Source organism: Balaenoptera borealis (genome assembly GCF_965194805.1).
Source record: "Balaenoptera borealis genome assembly, chromosome: 12".
NCBI lineage: Eukaryota > Metazoa > Chordata > Mammalia > Artiodactyla > Balaenopteridae > Balaenoptera > Balaenoptera borealis.
Window position 1 is genome coordinate 65,548,897 of NC_138869.1, and position 14,426 is coordinate 65,563,322.

General features: G+C 42.1%; 1 protein-coding gene across 19 annotated transcripts in view; it reads left to right on the forward strand.

Moving 5' to 3' along the window:
* Window positions 1-14,426, forward strand: part of DST (dystonin) — a 502,757-nt gene that overhangs the window by 413,864 nt on the left and 74,467 nt on the right. For all 19 annotated transcript variants that reach the window (XM_082347108.1, XM_082347103.1, XM_082347107.1 and 16 more), the window contains 5 exons: window positions 6,489-6,650; window positions 8,157-8,327; window positions 10,721-10,887; window positions 13,317-13,476; window positions 13,677-14,003. In XM_082347108.1, the coding sequence (XP_082203234.1) occupies window positions 6,489-6,650; window positions 8,157-8,327; window positions 10,721-10,887; window positions 13,317-13,476; window positions 13,677-14,003 (987 nt within the window). The remainder of the gene's footprint in view (window positions 1-6,488; window positions 6,651-8,156; window positions 8,328-10,720; window positions 10,888-13,316; window positions 13,477-13,676; window positions 14,004-14,426) is intronic.

Consider the following 14,426-nt stretch of genomic DNA (forward strand, 5'->3'; position numbering starts at 1 on the left):
TATTCATGTCCGCGGTGCCCAGGACTCTGGGCCCTTAGGAATAATTGACTCTGGAGAACAGTTCTACTTGAACTTGGGTTTTAAAAAGAATGACACAAGAGTCGACTTGAAAGTGATGCGCGCTCTGCATTCGTAGACACTAAACATCTAAGAGTCCGCAGCTGCAGCGCACGGGAGTATGGTTTCAGCTGAAGGATGGGGACCTGTTAGCCCTTATCCCTGTTTCCTATTCCCAGGGGTGCAGTCCCGGCGGGGCTCCTGGTGTCGGTTCCGCCTCTGCTCGCCCCTCCCCCACCTCCCCAGTTACCAGATACGCGAACCCGCGCCGCCCTCCCCGCGCCTCCAGGACCGGGTCTGGTTCGCGCTGATGTCACCACCAGGCGGTTGCCTCGCAGCCGCCCGCCTCTGGGCACCTCCCCCTCAAAGGCTCGAGGGCTCCCGGCCGGACGGGGCCGGAGTCCGGGGGATATGCCCACGGAGTCCGGTCTCGGGAGCGCGTAGCGGCGGAGTGGGAGCCCGGGCCCCGCGGCGGCGAGGGGCGCGCGGCAGATGCGCCCCCGGGAGCGCCCGGGCTCGGGACGCCCGCCCGCCCGCCGCCTCCAGCTGCGCCTTTCAAGGCCGGCGGGGTCCCAGCTGCCCGAGCCTTAGAGGAAGCCCGGAGCTCTTCTCTGCTGCAGTTGCCTCAGGTGGATCCGTCGTCTTAAGGAAGATCAGATAAGAGTCTTTGAAAATGGCTTTTTTTTTTTTTTTTTTTTTAAGGGGAGTTTATAGTACACCGTGCTTTCTGTTTACTTTAAACGGTGGCTGGATTGTACTGGCCTGGCCGCCCAAAAGCCTATTTTTTCCTCTTTGGATAATTCTGAATAGTCTCGAAGAAGCTTAATATGGGTAGAAAGACTGCCTTTCGAATCAAGATTATTTATAGCTACTCCCAAAAAGAGTAAAAGAAAATTTGAACTTTCTTACCGCATTAGACTTAACTTATTTTTCTCTGAAGACTTGTTCTGTGCCTTCATTGGAACAGTCCATGGTCCCTGGGTTTGTCTTTTAAGTTCCTGAACCTTGGTTTATTTATAAAAGAGATGGAGTTTTGCAGGACGTCTTTAAGTGGATTACAGTTAACCAGAGCACTGATGAAATTAACATTCAGCCGGTTAAAATGCTGGCTCCTTCGGAAATTTTAATCTGGAAATCTCAGATGCAAAATTAGAATAAAAAGGGAAATGGACCGACAATGGAATGTTCTGAGTGTTTGAGCCACTGTTAAGTGTATTATTTGTTTTCTTTTTTCTGTGTTTTGGAGTATGTGAAAGGGAACTCTGGGGGCCTTTCTGGGTAGGAGGAGGAAGGAGACTTCTATCCTCTGCTCTTGATGCACTTTATTTTTGAGAATCATTCTCAAACCACCAGGTAAAGGGAGGGTTGCAAAGTAGACCGGTGCCCTGCTGCTGGCCTTAAACACCTCATCTATGACGACGTGTGTTATGTGAGATGCGTCCTTGGGCTGGAGACACTTTATAGTTCTGTTCAGAAGTGTGCTTTGCTGAAAGATGCGTTGCCTTATTTCCCACTTTCTGTGTCAAGAGCTGCAATATTTGTTTTAACTGTCTCCAAAATGGGCAAGCCGCTGAGCAGACCGGACTGTTTACGTCAGAATCCCCCCTGTGTAGGGAAGGGAGAGGAAGAGGAGGACCTCAACATCGAGGACTGTTACGTCCCGCAGCGCTCCATCTACGACACGGTTAGGCTGAATGAGCAGATCGACTCTGGTTCCAAGGGGAGCCTGTCTTCCAGGCATTTCACAGATCGGACTTTACCCTACAGTCACAGAACACTGGATGTCAGTTCTTTATGCTCCAATGGTGCCCTTGCTTCTTCCAGTGCGTTTGAGCTGAGAGGCCGTGAAACTCACAAACTCGATGAAAAGATGATCTTTGATGCCCTCAAACTAAATAGCGATATCATCCGAAGCACGGGATTACCCAAACCCAAATCCCACGCAGAAAAGAAAGAGCATAGACGGTCATGGCGAATGTTCGTCCCAGCCAATTTTATGGATTATGCAAACAAAAGTGAAAGCTCTTTTGTTGAACCTCCTGATCTGTCAGATGCTGTTACCAAGGCTGGCAAGTGCAGAGGGGGTAGTAATTCTCTCACGTCGGAGGAGGATGACTCTGGGTTATGCAGTCCTCCAGCCGAGAGGGAAGAAAAACAGGGCATTTTACCTGGAGACCCGTCCCGAATTAGAAGCTTGTCTTCTGCTGAAGATATTCACATAGCAGAGCAATATAGACCCTTTTTTTCTGTTAATTCCATCAGCGAACAGAAAATCCCCTTGCTTTCATGCAGAAGCGCCCACCTTGATGACAACTTCAAAACGATTTTACATGATGTTTCTCCACCAGAGGAAACAAAACGTGTCAACGGTCAAAGGGAAATCCTTGGTGAAAACTGCTGCCTGCAGAATGATGTCAAAAAGAGCACTCTTAAGGCTGACCCATTCATTTTGCCAAGAGAGGGAGAAAACAAGTGTATTTCTAACCCCGGAGAAGGAGGAAAAACATATGGACCAGGAGAATTACAAAGCACAGCACGAAGTAGGGAATTTATGGGAGGTTCTCCTGAGGATTTGGCTCTCCCTCACACAGATCTGGGGGGAAATGATGTAGATGGGGGTAGCGCAAGTTTAGTAGAAAACCTGACATTATTGACACAATACGATTTGGAAGAATCCAACGTAGCATCTCAAGAGGACATGGAGGCTCCCCTTTCGGCCCAGGAGATGGAGGCGATCCCTATGCAATGCTCCCCAAAATTCAGAGCAGTAAGAAAGAAAGCTGCTGCCCGAAAAACAAGGGCCCGGGCAGGAACCTTGGACCCTGTCTGTAATGGCTTTCACTCAGTTCAGGTAATTAACGGAAATGGGAAACTCTGTGATGCCCAAGGTCTGTGGTAGTGTTGTCAAGTGGCCACTGGTGTTTCCAATCATGGTCAATCCGGTCTTGTCTTTGGGAGGGGTTTGGCTAGTACCCTACCAGATGACAGATATTGATAAGTTGATCATAACAACAAATTAATTAGGGACTGTTTTTGAGGAGCGTGATTATCCCCAGCTGTTTGGGGTCCTGCTCCTGGTTGTAGAGATGGTGGCTGATCCCTTTCATTTGAATGCCTCCACTGTGAATTTATGTTAGGCTTAGGCTTTTCCACAAATTGTGGTTTAAGACCCTGCCATTTAAGGGCAGTTATATTGGATTTATTAAGCTCCAATGGGCTCAGTCAGGAAGGTACCAACACAGTATTGTTGTGGTCTGAGAAGTGCTCTCCTCAAATTGAGGACTTTTTACACGTGCTGAAAATGTTCTCTCAGTAGCTCTGCATGGGGGAGAGAGGTAATTGTGCTGTATTTTGCCCCTCACTTGTATAGCCCCTCACTTTTGGTAAGTGGTGAGTGAGGTAAGCAAGTAAAGCGTACTGCCTTGTAATAGGGAGAGGTTGGTTGTCAAGCCTGTAATTTTTTTCTTCCCACTTAGATTGAAGTTCAGCTATTTTGGTCCTTTTCCTAAGCTCTTCTGGTAAACTTTGCCTCAGAGGTAATTTTATTTTATTTTAAGCTTCTCTTGTGTTTGTGTACTCATGGGTTAGACTGGGGGGAGAGTCTCTCTTCCTAGGTATTTTGTTACTTGGAGATAAGGAATTTGGACACTATCAGTCTATGAAATAATTGCTCTAATCAGGGATGCCCTTTCCATGAGGTTGCATTAAATGGCATCCTAGTTTGAAAGCTTAGCAGAGTACTTTTTTTTTTTTTACTGTAAAGTATTTTGCAGTTTATTTGTAGAAGGTAATTAAACTCTTAGGAGTATATAGATTCTTTAGTAGTTATCTTTTTTTAACCCTTAGTGTATTTTTGTTAGCACTTGAGAAAATTACCACAGACTCACCCAGAACTACGCTGATAGGCAACCCTGAAATTCATTTCTTTAAAACCAAGTCCAGGGGTTAAGGCAATTTACTGGAACGTTTTTATTAGGTTTTTGTTTTGTTTTGTTTTGTTTTGCCCTGAAAATTAGCTGTGAGGGAGAATAAAACTTTTCCCTGAATCCTTATGTACCAGACAATTTCCTGGAATTAAAAATGTAGCAGTTTCCCTCCCCCCTCTTTTTTTTTGGTAAGTAGTAAAACATATCTACAGCTATTAGTTCCTAGAAATAGTAACTTGGAAAGTGGTATAGAAAAGAAGTAGGATCATAGCACCAAATTCTGTTTTCACTACCTTCCTGTAAGTTTCTATTGACTTATTAGGTAAATTAATGCCTTTTTAAAAAATCATGAAAGATGTATGGTAATTTTTTCCCAATGATTTGGGGAATTCTTATAATTCTTTGTTTATGTGTAGTTGACTTTTTATACTGAGTATTGTTATATAGAAAGAATTAGCCAGTGTGGAAACTGTCTGGATTTTCTGTGGAAGAAGTTTGGGCTTTTTGCTAAGAGGGGACTTTTAGAAGAGATGATCATTTATTTGTTTGCTGTTCTTTAGTTTACTCATTCATACTATAACACAGAAGTATCCTGTGTTCTGGGCTTGCTCCAGAGTCGGTGGAGTTTGTCTCTGGCAGCCTCTACATCTTTCAAAATTATTTTCCATACTGTGCCTGTAATTTTTTCTTAAGTCCTATTTTGATATTTGCTTTTATTGTTTTCATGTATTCTGTTTAACTGTTCATTCACTTGGACTGTTGATATACTTATATAGTGGCCTGTAGTATAATGACTCAGTGTCCCAAACCTTGTCTTACCTTAATCTCTAGCTGAAGCTTCCCTTCCTTAGTTAAATTAATTTATTTGCCTTCCTAGCATCCTTCAAGCCCTATATTAAAAACATTTGTATTATCTGTGAAAGAGTTGATGTACCCCCCCCAGTATTATCTATTGAGGAGTTATCATCATATACCCCAAGATATAAATAAAATTTTCTATGCTGATATTCATTTGGCAAATCATTAACAGGTCCATATTACAAGCTAGGTACTGTGGTAGGTCCAGGGTATAGAACGACTATAAGGAAAAGAGAAATTTGTGCTTTCGTGGGACTTGCATTTTACCGTAATACATTAATTAGATCTTTTGCCAGTTACAAGCAGCGGGGCCTATAAGTTGGGTGGGATGGAGAGTCGGCAGGGAGAGTGCTGGAAGACTGCCGACAGTGTAGGCAGTGATCCAAGGGTGACCAGGGTTGCTGTGCCGGCCCTGTGTGATCAGATCCGTGGGGTGAGGCCTCGGTGCATCCTGCAAGCCCGTCAGCATCTTCACAGACGTTGAGGGGCTAGACGTGTAGGGCTCCACACTATTGCAGTGCCCATCTACCTCTTTTTTCTGTTCCTTACCCTGTATTTGCCCCTCTGGCTCACGTCATCTTCTTGTCAGTGACCCCCATTTCCAATTTGAGTCTGAAATGTCATTTGCCAGTTAGCAGCAGGCATCCTCGGAAGGGCCTATAAGGATTCTTGCCAGGAAGGCTCATCTTGGGCCCTTGTTATCATTTTGCTCCTTAGCATTTTCTGTACCTTCTTTTTTTTTTTAAATTGAAGTATAGTTGACTTACAATGTTGTGTTAATTTCTCCTGTACAGCAAAGTGACTCAGTTATACATATACATACATTCTTTTTTCTGTTCTTTTCTATCATGGTTTATCACAGGATATTGAATACAGTTCCCTGTGCTCTACAGTAAGGGAACTCGTTTATCCATCCTATACGTAATAGTTTGCATCTACTAACTCTAAACTCCCAGTGCATCCCTCCCCCCACCTTGGCAACCACAAGTCTGTTCTCGCTCTCTTTTTTAAATTAATTAATTAATTAATTTTTGGTTGCATTGGGTCTTCGTTGCTGCGCGCGGGCTTTCTCTAGTTGCGGCGAGGGGGAGCTACTCTTTGTTGCGGTTCACGAGCTTCTCATTGCGGTGGCTTCTCTTGTTGCGGAGCATGGGCTCTAGGCACATGGGCTTCAGTAGTTGTGGCTTGTGGGCTCTAGAGCGCAGGCTCAGTAGTTATGGCGCACGGGCTTAGTTGCTCCACGGCATGTGGGATCTTCCCGGACCAGGGATCGAACCTGTGTCCCCTGCATTGGCAGGTGGATTCTTAACCACTGCGCCACCAGGGAAGTCCCACAAGTCTGTTCTCCATGTCTGTGAGTCTGTTTCTGCTTCGTAGATAAGTTCATTTGTGTCATATTTTAGATTCCACATGTAAGTGATATCATATGGTATTTATCGTTCTCTTTCTGACCTGAGTGGTTTTGATAACATTGTGAATTTATATTTAGTTTACTTTCTCATTATTATTCGTAAAGCAGCTATAACACATGACTAGGCAACAAAAATGATCTTTATTTCTAATAATCTATACCTGATGATTGGACAGATGTTTATATTTGGTGGCTGTTAGGTACTATAATTCATATAATTATTCTTTCCAATGCAGGTGTTCCAAAAAGAAGAGATTGAACCCTTGCAGGTTAAACAGCAGGATGTGAACTGGCTGGGTCAAGGCCTCGTTCAGAGTGCCGCTAAGGGCACCAGCACCCAGGCCTTGGAGCGGGACCTGGACAATGCCAGTGCGCGATGGAAGACCCTCAACAAGAAGGTGACGTTGCCACCCCCTTCGTTGTCATTTCTGTGGATTGTTCTTCTCCAGCATTTGCTGTGACCACCAGTCGTATTTCTAGTAGCCAAGCTTCCCTAAACCTGCCTGTTTCTTGACGTCTCCATGAACTGATAGCCCACCCTAGATGCCCCTGGGGCTTGCTGGGCAGCACAGATGCAGGAAGGACCTCCCCCACCCACCGCCCCCTTTGAGGTTAGGGACCCGGCCGCACAGCTGTGACGGCAGGTGGCCAGGATCCTGACCCTGGGCTGGTGGGAGCACACGCACCTCTAAGGGCACAGGGGCTATTTGGCTCCATAATCAGTGTCCCATAGGGATCTGGGCTCCCTGTTGCCAGATCGTTTACTTATTTTGCAAAGAACTTGGAACTCTCACTTTTTATGTGAAACCTAATTTTCAGATGTCAGCAACTCACTCCACACTGTGTAATAGGTCACACAGTACAGCTGTGTGTCTGTTTGCCCTGGACTAAGGGTTTGCATCTCGCTATAGATCATTAAGTCCAAATACCATTTTACTGATAAGATGTAGATCCCACCTTTTTCTAAATGCCCATGATGGAAAACACTGGAAAATAATGCTCTGATGTCTTAAGAAGGTGATGCTGATGCACAGTGGCAGCTCTTTATGTGACAGAAATGATCAGAAAAGGGTTTCGGGATGGCAGTGCTCATCTAGGGGTGGTAGTGGTGGGGGATTGTTCTTGGAGTTTTCCTTGCGTTGAAATCTTAAGCAGTGGCTGTATCTCAGAATGACATTTATCCTTCTTTAGAGTTTGATTCATACCGCAGCACTCCTCAAATACAACTGGGATGCAGTGTCAGGTGTGAATACTTTCCATGGAGCTTAAAATATCTTGCCAACTACTTTTTCAGCCCAAAAAGAAAAGACCTTTGAGGGGGCAATAGGATATCTCTATGCAGGACACAGAGACTCCATTTACTGGGCGACAAAGGCCCTGGCTTGTCAAGAAAGGACTCTATAGAGCTTGGATCTAGCAGAATTTAATTGGATACTTCATAGTTATTTTGCCTAGCAGAACGTAATTCTGATTCTCTCCACAATAATATTGTTGTTTAAATCTTAGTCTTTAAAAAAATATTCAACAGTAGGAAATAAAGAATGAATCCCAGGGATAATGATAAAAATGAATAAGGCACTGTTTCTTTCAGTAACCTTAAAATATTTGAACCATTCATTGCTAATCATAAATGTATTGGATACTTCCAAAATCTCAAAGGCTTCCCCTTTTGCACTGACTGGTTGAGATGGCAACCTTATCTCCTTGGCTTACTTGCTAAGTTTGAGTTTGTCTCCTTTCCATCTGTATCCTGCCCACTAGCAATGCTTTGGGTGAATTTTAAGTGAGAAGGAAAAGAAAATTTGTGACCAGATGGGAAGATGAGCATGGAAAGTGTCGGCTGGTGGGCAAATTTCATTTTTCCTGAACACAGTAGATAACTGGGGATCCCTGGTGCTGTGCAGGTGGCCCAGCGAGCAGCCCAGCTGCAGGAGGCCCTGCTGCACTGCGGGAGGTTCCAGGACGCCCTGGAGTCCCTACTCAGCTGGATGGTGGACACCGAGGAGCTTGTGGCCAATCAGAAGCCCCCATCGGCTGAGTTCAAGGTGGTGAAGGCCCAGATACAAGAGCAGAAGGTAAGTTAGCAGAGCTTTCATACTGTTTCATGTTAAATCTTAACAATGACAGTAAAAGTTTACCTTGGTGACTCTCTTTATTTGTGTTAATAGGATATCTTCGTTAACTGGTAATCAATGCTCTAGACATTGTTTTGTTAGTCATTCAACAAATATTTGTGGACCATCTGCCACAGGTCAGCCATCGTTCCAGGTGCTGGAGATATATCATTGAATACAAACCATAGACGTTCCTCATGGAGTTTAAGGTTTAGTGGGAAGGGAGGAACAGGGAGAGAGAGACAGTAAACAAAGTAACCACGTAAATGGTGTTACATTAGCCATTGATAAATAACACTGGGATGGGAGATAAGAGTTATTAGCAAGAGACAGAGCACGAGGGTGGGGGACAGTAAGTGCTGAGTGGAGGGGTATGTGTGTACAATTTTAAATAATAGTGTAGTTGAGTTTGAAGACATCACTTACCGAAAAGGTGACTTCGAACAGAAATATCGTTGTTCTCCTGTGTATTAGGTTGATGCACATGCAATTGCCTATTTTATAGAGTCAGTATGGGCAGTTTGTTATGGTTCAGCCTGTACTGACATGGCAGAGAGTTGATTCACATATGCTGAGAACCATGCTGCTGTGTCTTTTGATTCTGCAAATACAGGACCCAGTTGGAAAGACACTTCTTAGAGGGATGGTGACTACTTGGGCCACATGTACAATTTTTGTGGTCATGAGGAAGCATTTAGTGACCTGTCCAGTATTGATTTGTCAGCCATGACTTGAAATGACACATGGGGGGGGTGGCGCCTGGCACACAGCACACTGATAAGGCTTCTCTTTAAAAAGACGGGACCTTTAAAAAGAAGAGACTGGATTATGAGGCTTAATTGGGTTTTGACATCTAGTACTACTCTCTCTAAAAATTCTTCAAAGACTTTAGTGTCTTGGGAAATTAACTTATTAGAAATAGATTTACAGGTATGGATTAAAGAAATATAACAGGAAACACATTGCATTTGTTTGATTTTTGAAAAAATATGGTAATATATAATAATAGATAATAAAATAATATATATGTATAATTTATATAATGTAATAAATATATAATATAATCTGGTGTTAAATATAATAATATAATTGCTACCATTCACGATTTAATTTAAACATTTATTATTTGCCCAGAGTTAATGAACTATGCTCAGCCAACAAAACCTGTCTATTGATTTTGCTTTCTTAATTGCTAGAAGCTGTTCGTTAAAGTGTACCGAAAGTAATCCACTTAATTGTTCTCTTTACTGCCTAAACCATCTGTTGTACTTTGATATTTATGATGACTCTGACCTGTGTCAAGAGAGGGCATCTCTTCCCCTTCTCTTTGGCCCTGTTCCCCTCCCTTCCTGCTGTGGTGGCCTTGATCCCAAAGTGACAGTGAGAAAATACCCTTCCAGCTTGTTACTTCTGGGTGACTGTCTGTGCCTTTGGTCCTTAGGCATCCGTCAGGGTCAGGTTAAGGAAGCAGTGCGGTACTCAGCATTCTGTACACCTGTGCCTTCCTCACTGCTCTTCACACAGGGCCTGGGGTTTGCACTTATTCCTGAAATACTTGTTTTGATTCATTGGAGGAAGGGAATCCTGATTTCTGGCTACCTATGTCAAACACTCCCTTCCAGGCTTCTCAAAATGAAGCATTAAATTGAATTTTTTTCCACAGCTCAATCCTGAAATATTAGTCTTCTTTAGCCAGCTTTGGGGATTTCTGACATGTTTCCCCCTCGGTTCATTGTGGAAATGATATTTAAAGGCTCTTTTTAGTTTTCATCCTTGTAAAGAATTTTAGGAGCTATCTTACCCCCTAAAAGCAACCAAGAGCCTCTAGTTGTAGCCTCACTAGCTTGTGAACTTGGTCTGACTTTCAACTTCCCTTCTGCGGTGGATTGTTTAACAAGGGAAAAGGTTTTGAAAACAGTGATGATTTATAGTGACCTTTTCTATCTCAACGGGACAGATCACTGTTGATTGTTTAGGGCATTCCCATTTCATTATAATAATTGGGATTTTGCGCTATCAGTGCAGAGGGGTTATCCTAAGCGGCACATTCTACTCCATTACTTTATATTAACAAGTTAATAACGAATGGTTCAGTGGCCTTATCAATATTTGTTTTATTTAGTGTGAAAAGCTGCCACCACAATGTTTGACACAATAGTAATGAATCGTTAAACAAAATGAGTTTTTTTGAAAAAATCCTACTTCTCAGGTCCTTTTGTATGTGAATCCACACAAAGTTATTTTTGTTACATATCCAAAGTACTTTGTGTATGTTTTTCATATGTTGATAAAATTACCGTTTTGTTTCCTTTCTTTTTATTTATTTTTTTAAAAATTTACTATTTTGTCTTAAGCTTCTCCAGAGATTGTTGGATGACCGCAAATCTACTGTGGAGGTGATCAAACGGGAAGGAGAAAAAATTGCCGCCACAGCAGAACCTGCGGATAAAGTGAAGATTTTGAAACAACTGAGTCTCTTGGATAGCAGATGGGCGGCCTTGCTTAATAAGGCTGAAACAAGGTAAATGCTTCCAGTCTTTGGAAAGAGCAGCAATGGCTTTCATACTGATTTCTTGTATTTTGGTAATACTTTTCTTCAAATTGTTATTTTCCTGTGTTTATCATGTATGTGAACATGGAGGGCAAGGGCTATGGCACCTCTGTCCTTATTCCCCCGATGGGGATGTCCTGTAGTCTCCAAATCTATCCCAACTCTTGAGTATTTCCCTTGGGAGGTCATTCGTTTATTCATTTATAATGTAGTTATCGCCTGCCTACCGTGCATCAGGCAGAGCTGGGCCTTCCGCAGGGGTGCGCTGGTCAGATCATCCCTGCCCTCAGACAAGGGACAGCCTAGCAGGGTTTCGTAGCCATTGAAGACTAATGACAAATGTGATGGTTCAAAGTGAAACCTGGGCACGGGGTGCTGTGGAAGCAGAGAACAGGAGGAACCTGGCCTGGGGCAGGAAAGTGACAGCTAAGCTCTGTTTTAAAGGAGGAGTGGGAGTTATCTGGGAAGTGAGGCAGGTGGAGGGCACTGTGACGTTTACCAGGGCTGGAAGCTGGAGCGTGGCTCCACCGGGGCTTCATTACACTTTGTTTTCTTTACTTTTTAATTTTTTTAATTGAAATATAGTTGATGAATTTCTGCTGTACAGCAAAGTGACTCAGTTATACATACGTATACATTCTTTTTTAAAATATTCTTTTCCATTATGGTTTATCATAGGATATTGAATATAGTTCTTTCTTCATTCTCTTCACTGGCACCACATTGACCAATGTCAAGTTGTAGCTACATTGAAGTGTACACTGGCTGGGTTGGAAATAGATGACCCACTGAAGAGACTGAGCATCTCCATACATTCCTACCTTCTTTGGAACTAAGATGGTGCAGAGAAGGGTTTGTCCAATCTTGAATTACGGAGTAGAAGGAGTTATCATTCTAGGACCATTGAATAAGGGACTCTGAAGGAGGCTGGAAGTTTCATGTTATTCTTTAATGTGTGTCAGTAGATTATTCCTTCTGTGTAATGCCCCAGAATTACTGCCATGGGAGAGACTCTCAGTACTTTTTTTTAATAAATGAAAGTCTAGATCTCTGCTTTACTCCCATTACTGTCCTTTTTTTCCTAAACCTTCCTCACAACGGTATTAAGTGGAGGGATGGTGGTGATGCTATGATTCACACAAAGACTAATAGATTCTGTTACAATTTAAATCATAGTCAATTAAACCTAGTTGCAAAATAGTTCTTTCCAGTGATTCTAGGTGATTGGATATTAGAATTTTAAAAAAAGAGTCATAAATAGTGATAGTCCAGAAGTCAAAAATAATGTAGTAATTTTATTCATTTTTTTTAAAAAGATCAAATGTATTTCAACTGAAGGTTTTAAAAATATATGCATATGTAATTTGTGATATGAAGGTATAGAAATTATGTTCGGTAGCATGTACCAGTTGTCTATAATTCCCTTTGTCCCCATAGAAAGCTCATTTCTCAAATCATGTAATTCTCTAAGAATTAAACATGATAACAGGTTAAGACAGCAGCTCTTGGTCCCAGCAGAAATAATTCACAGGATTGGATACGGAATCAGGTCCTCTGTATACCGACCAGCACAAGCACTTGCCGTAGATAAAAACCGAGGACAGTACAAGTAGGTTTTAGCTTATGTGGTACCTTTTTAAGGGAGGAAACAATGGGTTTTCTAAAAGCATTCAAGCTCTGTTACAAGTGAAAGTCTAAGGAATATTTCTCCTCTTTCATGATATTTTAGTCCATAAAATATTAACTCTTGCCTCGGGGAAATGTACCTGACAGTGTCCTTTTTAAAGGAGGACTCACTAGTAATTCCAGCACAGGGGATGCTATAGTTATTCTTCAAAATTTAAATCTAATTTTGACCATTTGATTAAAGCAATCTCAGTAACTGATGCTCCGATTGAAGTTAACTGTGATATAAAACACAGAATATATGTTCAGTAAGTATTACCTATTATTATCATTATCATGGCTACTATTTATAACATTAGTATGATTATACCTATTATTATTGTAAGTATTACAACCAGGTTACTTAAGACTTTCACAGGATTCAGGCACCTGAGGTTGATGTGTTGTTCAGCTTTACTTTTATTTAATAGGAGAACTATTTTTTAAAGTTTTTCATAGATATTTCATTTTTTTTTTTTTTTGGCCACGTCACGTGGCTTGTGGGATCTTAGTTCCCCGACCAGGGATCGAACCCCGGCCCCTGGCAGTGGAAGCATGGAGAATAGGAGAACTATTTTAACGTGTCCTCTCTGTGTGAGAGATTTTAATTTTAACGTTAGATGTTTTCTACAAAAACTGTTTGGAGTGGAACGCAGGAGCACGAGTGAAGATTTCTGTTGACAGTTTCCCACGTTTCCCATCCCTGAATGACCTTCCTCTTGGCACGTTTTCAGGAATCGTCAGTTGGAAGGTATCTCAGTGGTAGCACAGCAGTTTCACGAAACCTTAGAACCACTGAATGAGTGGCTGACAACCACAGAAAAGAGGCTGGCGAATAGCGAACCCATTGGAACCCAAGCGTCCAAGCTGGAGGAACAAATTGCACAGCACAAAGTAAGGTTCCCATCACAACGTTAGTGAGATCCAGTTTTCCATGCCCTTTGTGGTTTTAGGACATGCATTTGAGTTTTGTACTGTTGTGTGATGCATCAGTGCAACCTTAAGACCCATTTCATGTGTCATCTTTTTGTTCAATTTATGTTGTCATTTTTATTTGTCCATTCTTTTTGTTTCCTTTTTTAAACTTTATTTAGGCCTTAGAAGATGACATCAACCATCATAATAAACATTTACACCAGGCCGTTAGCATTGGCCAGTCCTTAAAGGTTTTGAGCTCCAGGGAGGATAAAGATATGGTGCAGAGTAAATTAGACTCCTCTCAAGTGTGGTACATTGAGATTCAAGAGAAAAGCCACGGCAGGTCTGAGCTTCTCCAGCAGGCTCTGTGTAATGCTAAGATTTTTGGGGAAGATGAAGTGGAGCTGATGAACTGGCTGAGTGAAGTGCATGACAAGCTGAGGAGACTCTCGGTCCAGGATTCCAGCCCTGAGGGGCTGTGGACACAGCAGGCTGAGCTGCGGGTATTTCGATTTATTTTATTTCATTTTTTTTATTTCAGTTGTCCTCATTTTCTCAGTCTTCCTTATTTCTGTATTATTTTATGTTCACTATGATTTAGGTGAGTTGCTGTACTCAAAGAAGACATTGCCTATGTATACAGTGACTTTTTTTTAATGGAAGTATAGTTGATTTACAATGTTGTGTTAGTTTCAGGTGTACAGCATAGGGATTCAGTATATATATATATATACATATATATATACATATATATATATATATATATATATATACACACACACACACCACATACACATATATATATGTTTATGTATATATATGTGTGTATATATATATACACTTTTTCAGATTCTTTTCCCATATAGGTTATTACAAAGTACTGAGCAGAGTTCCCTGTGCTGTACTGTAGGTCCTTGTTGTTTATC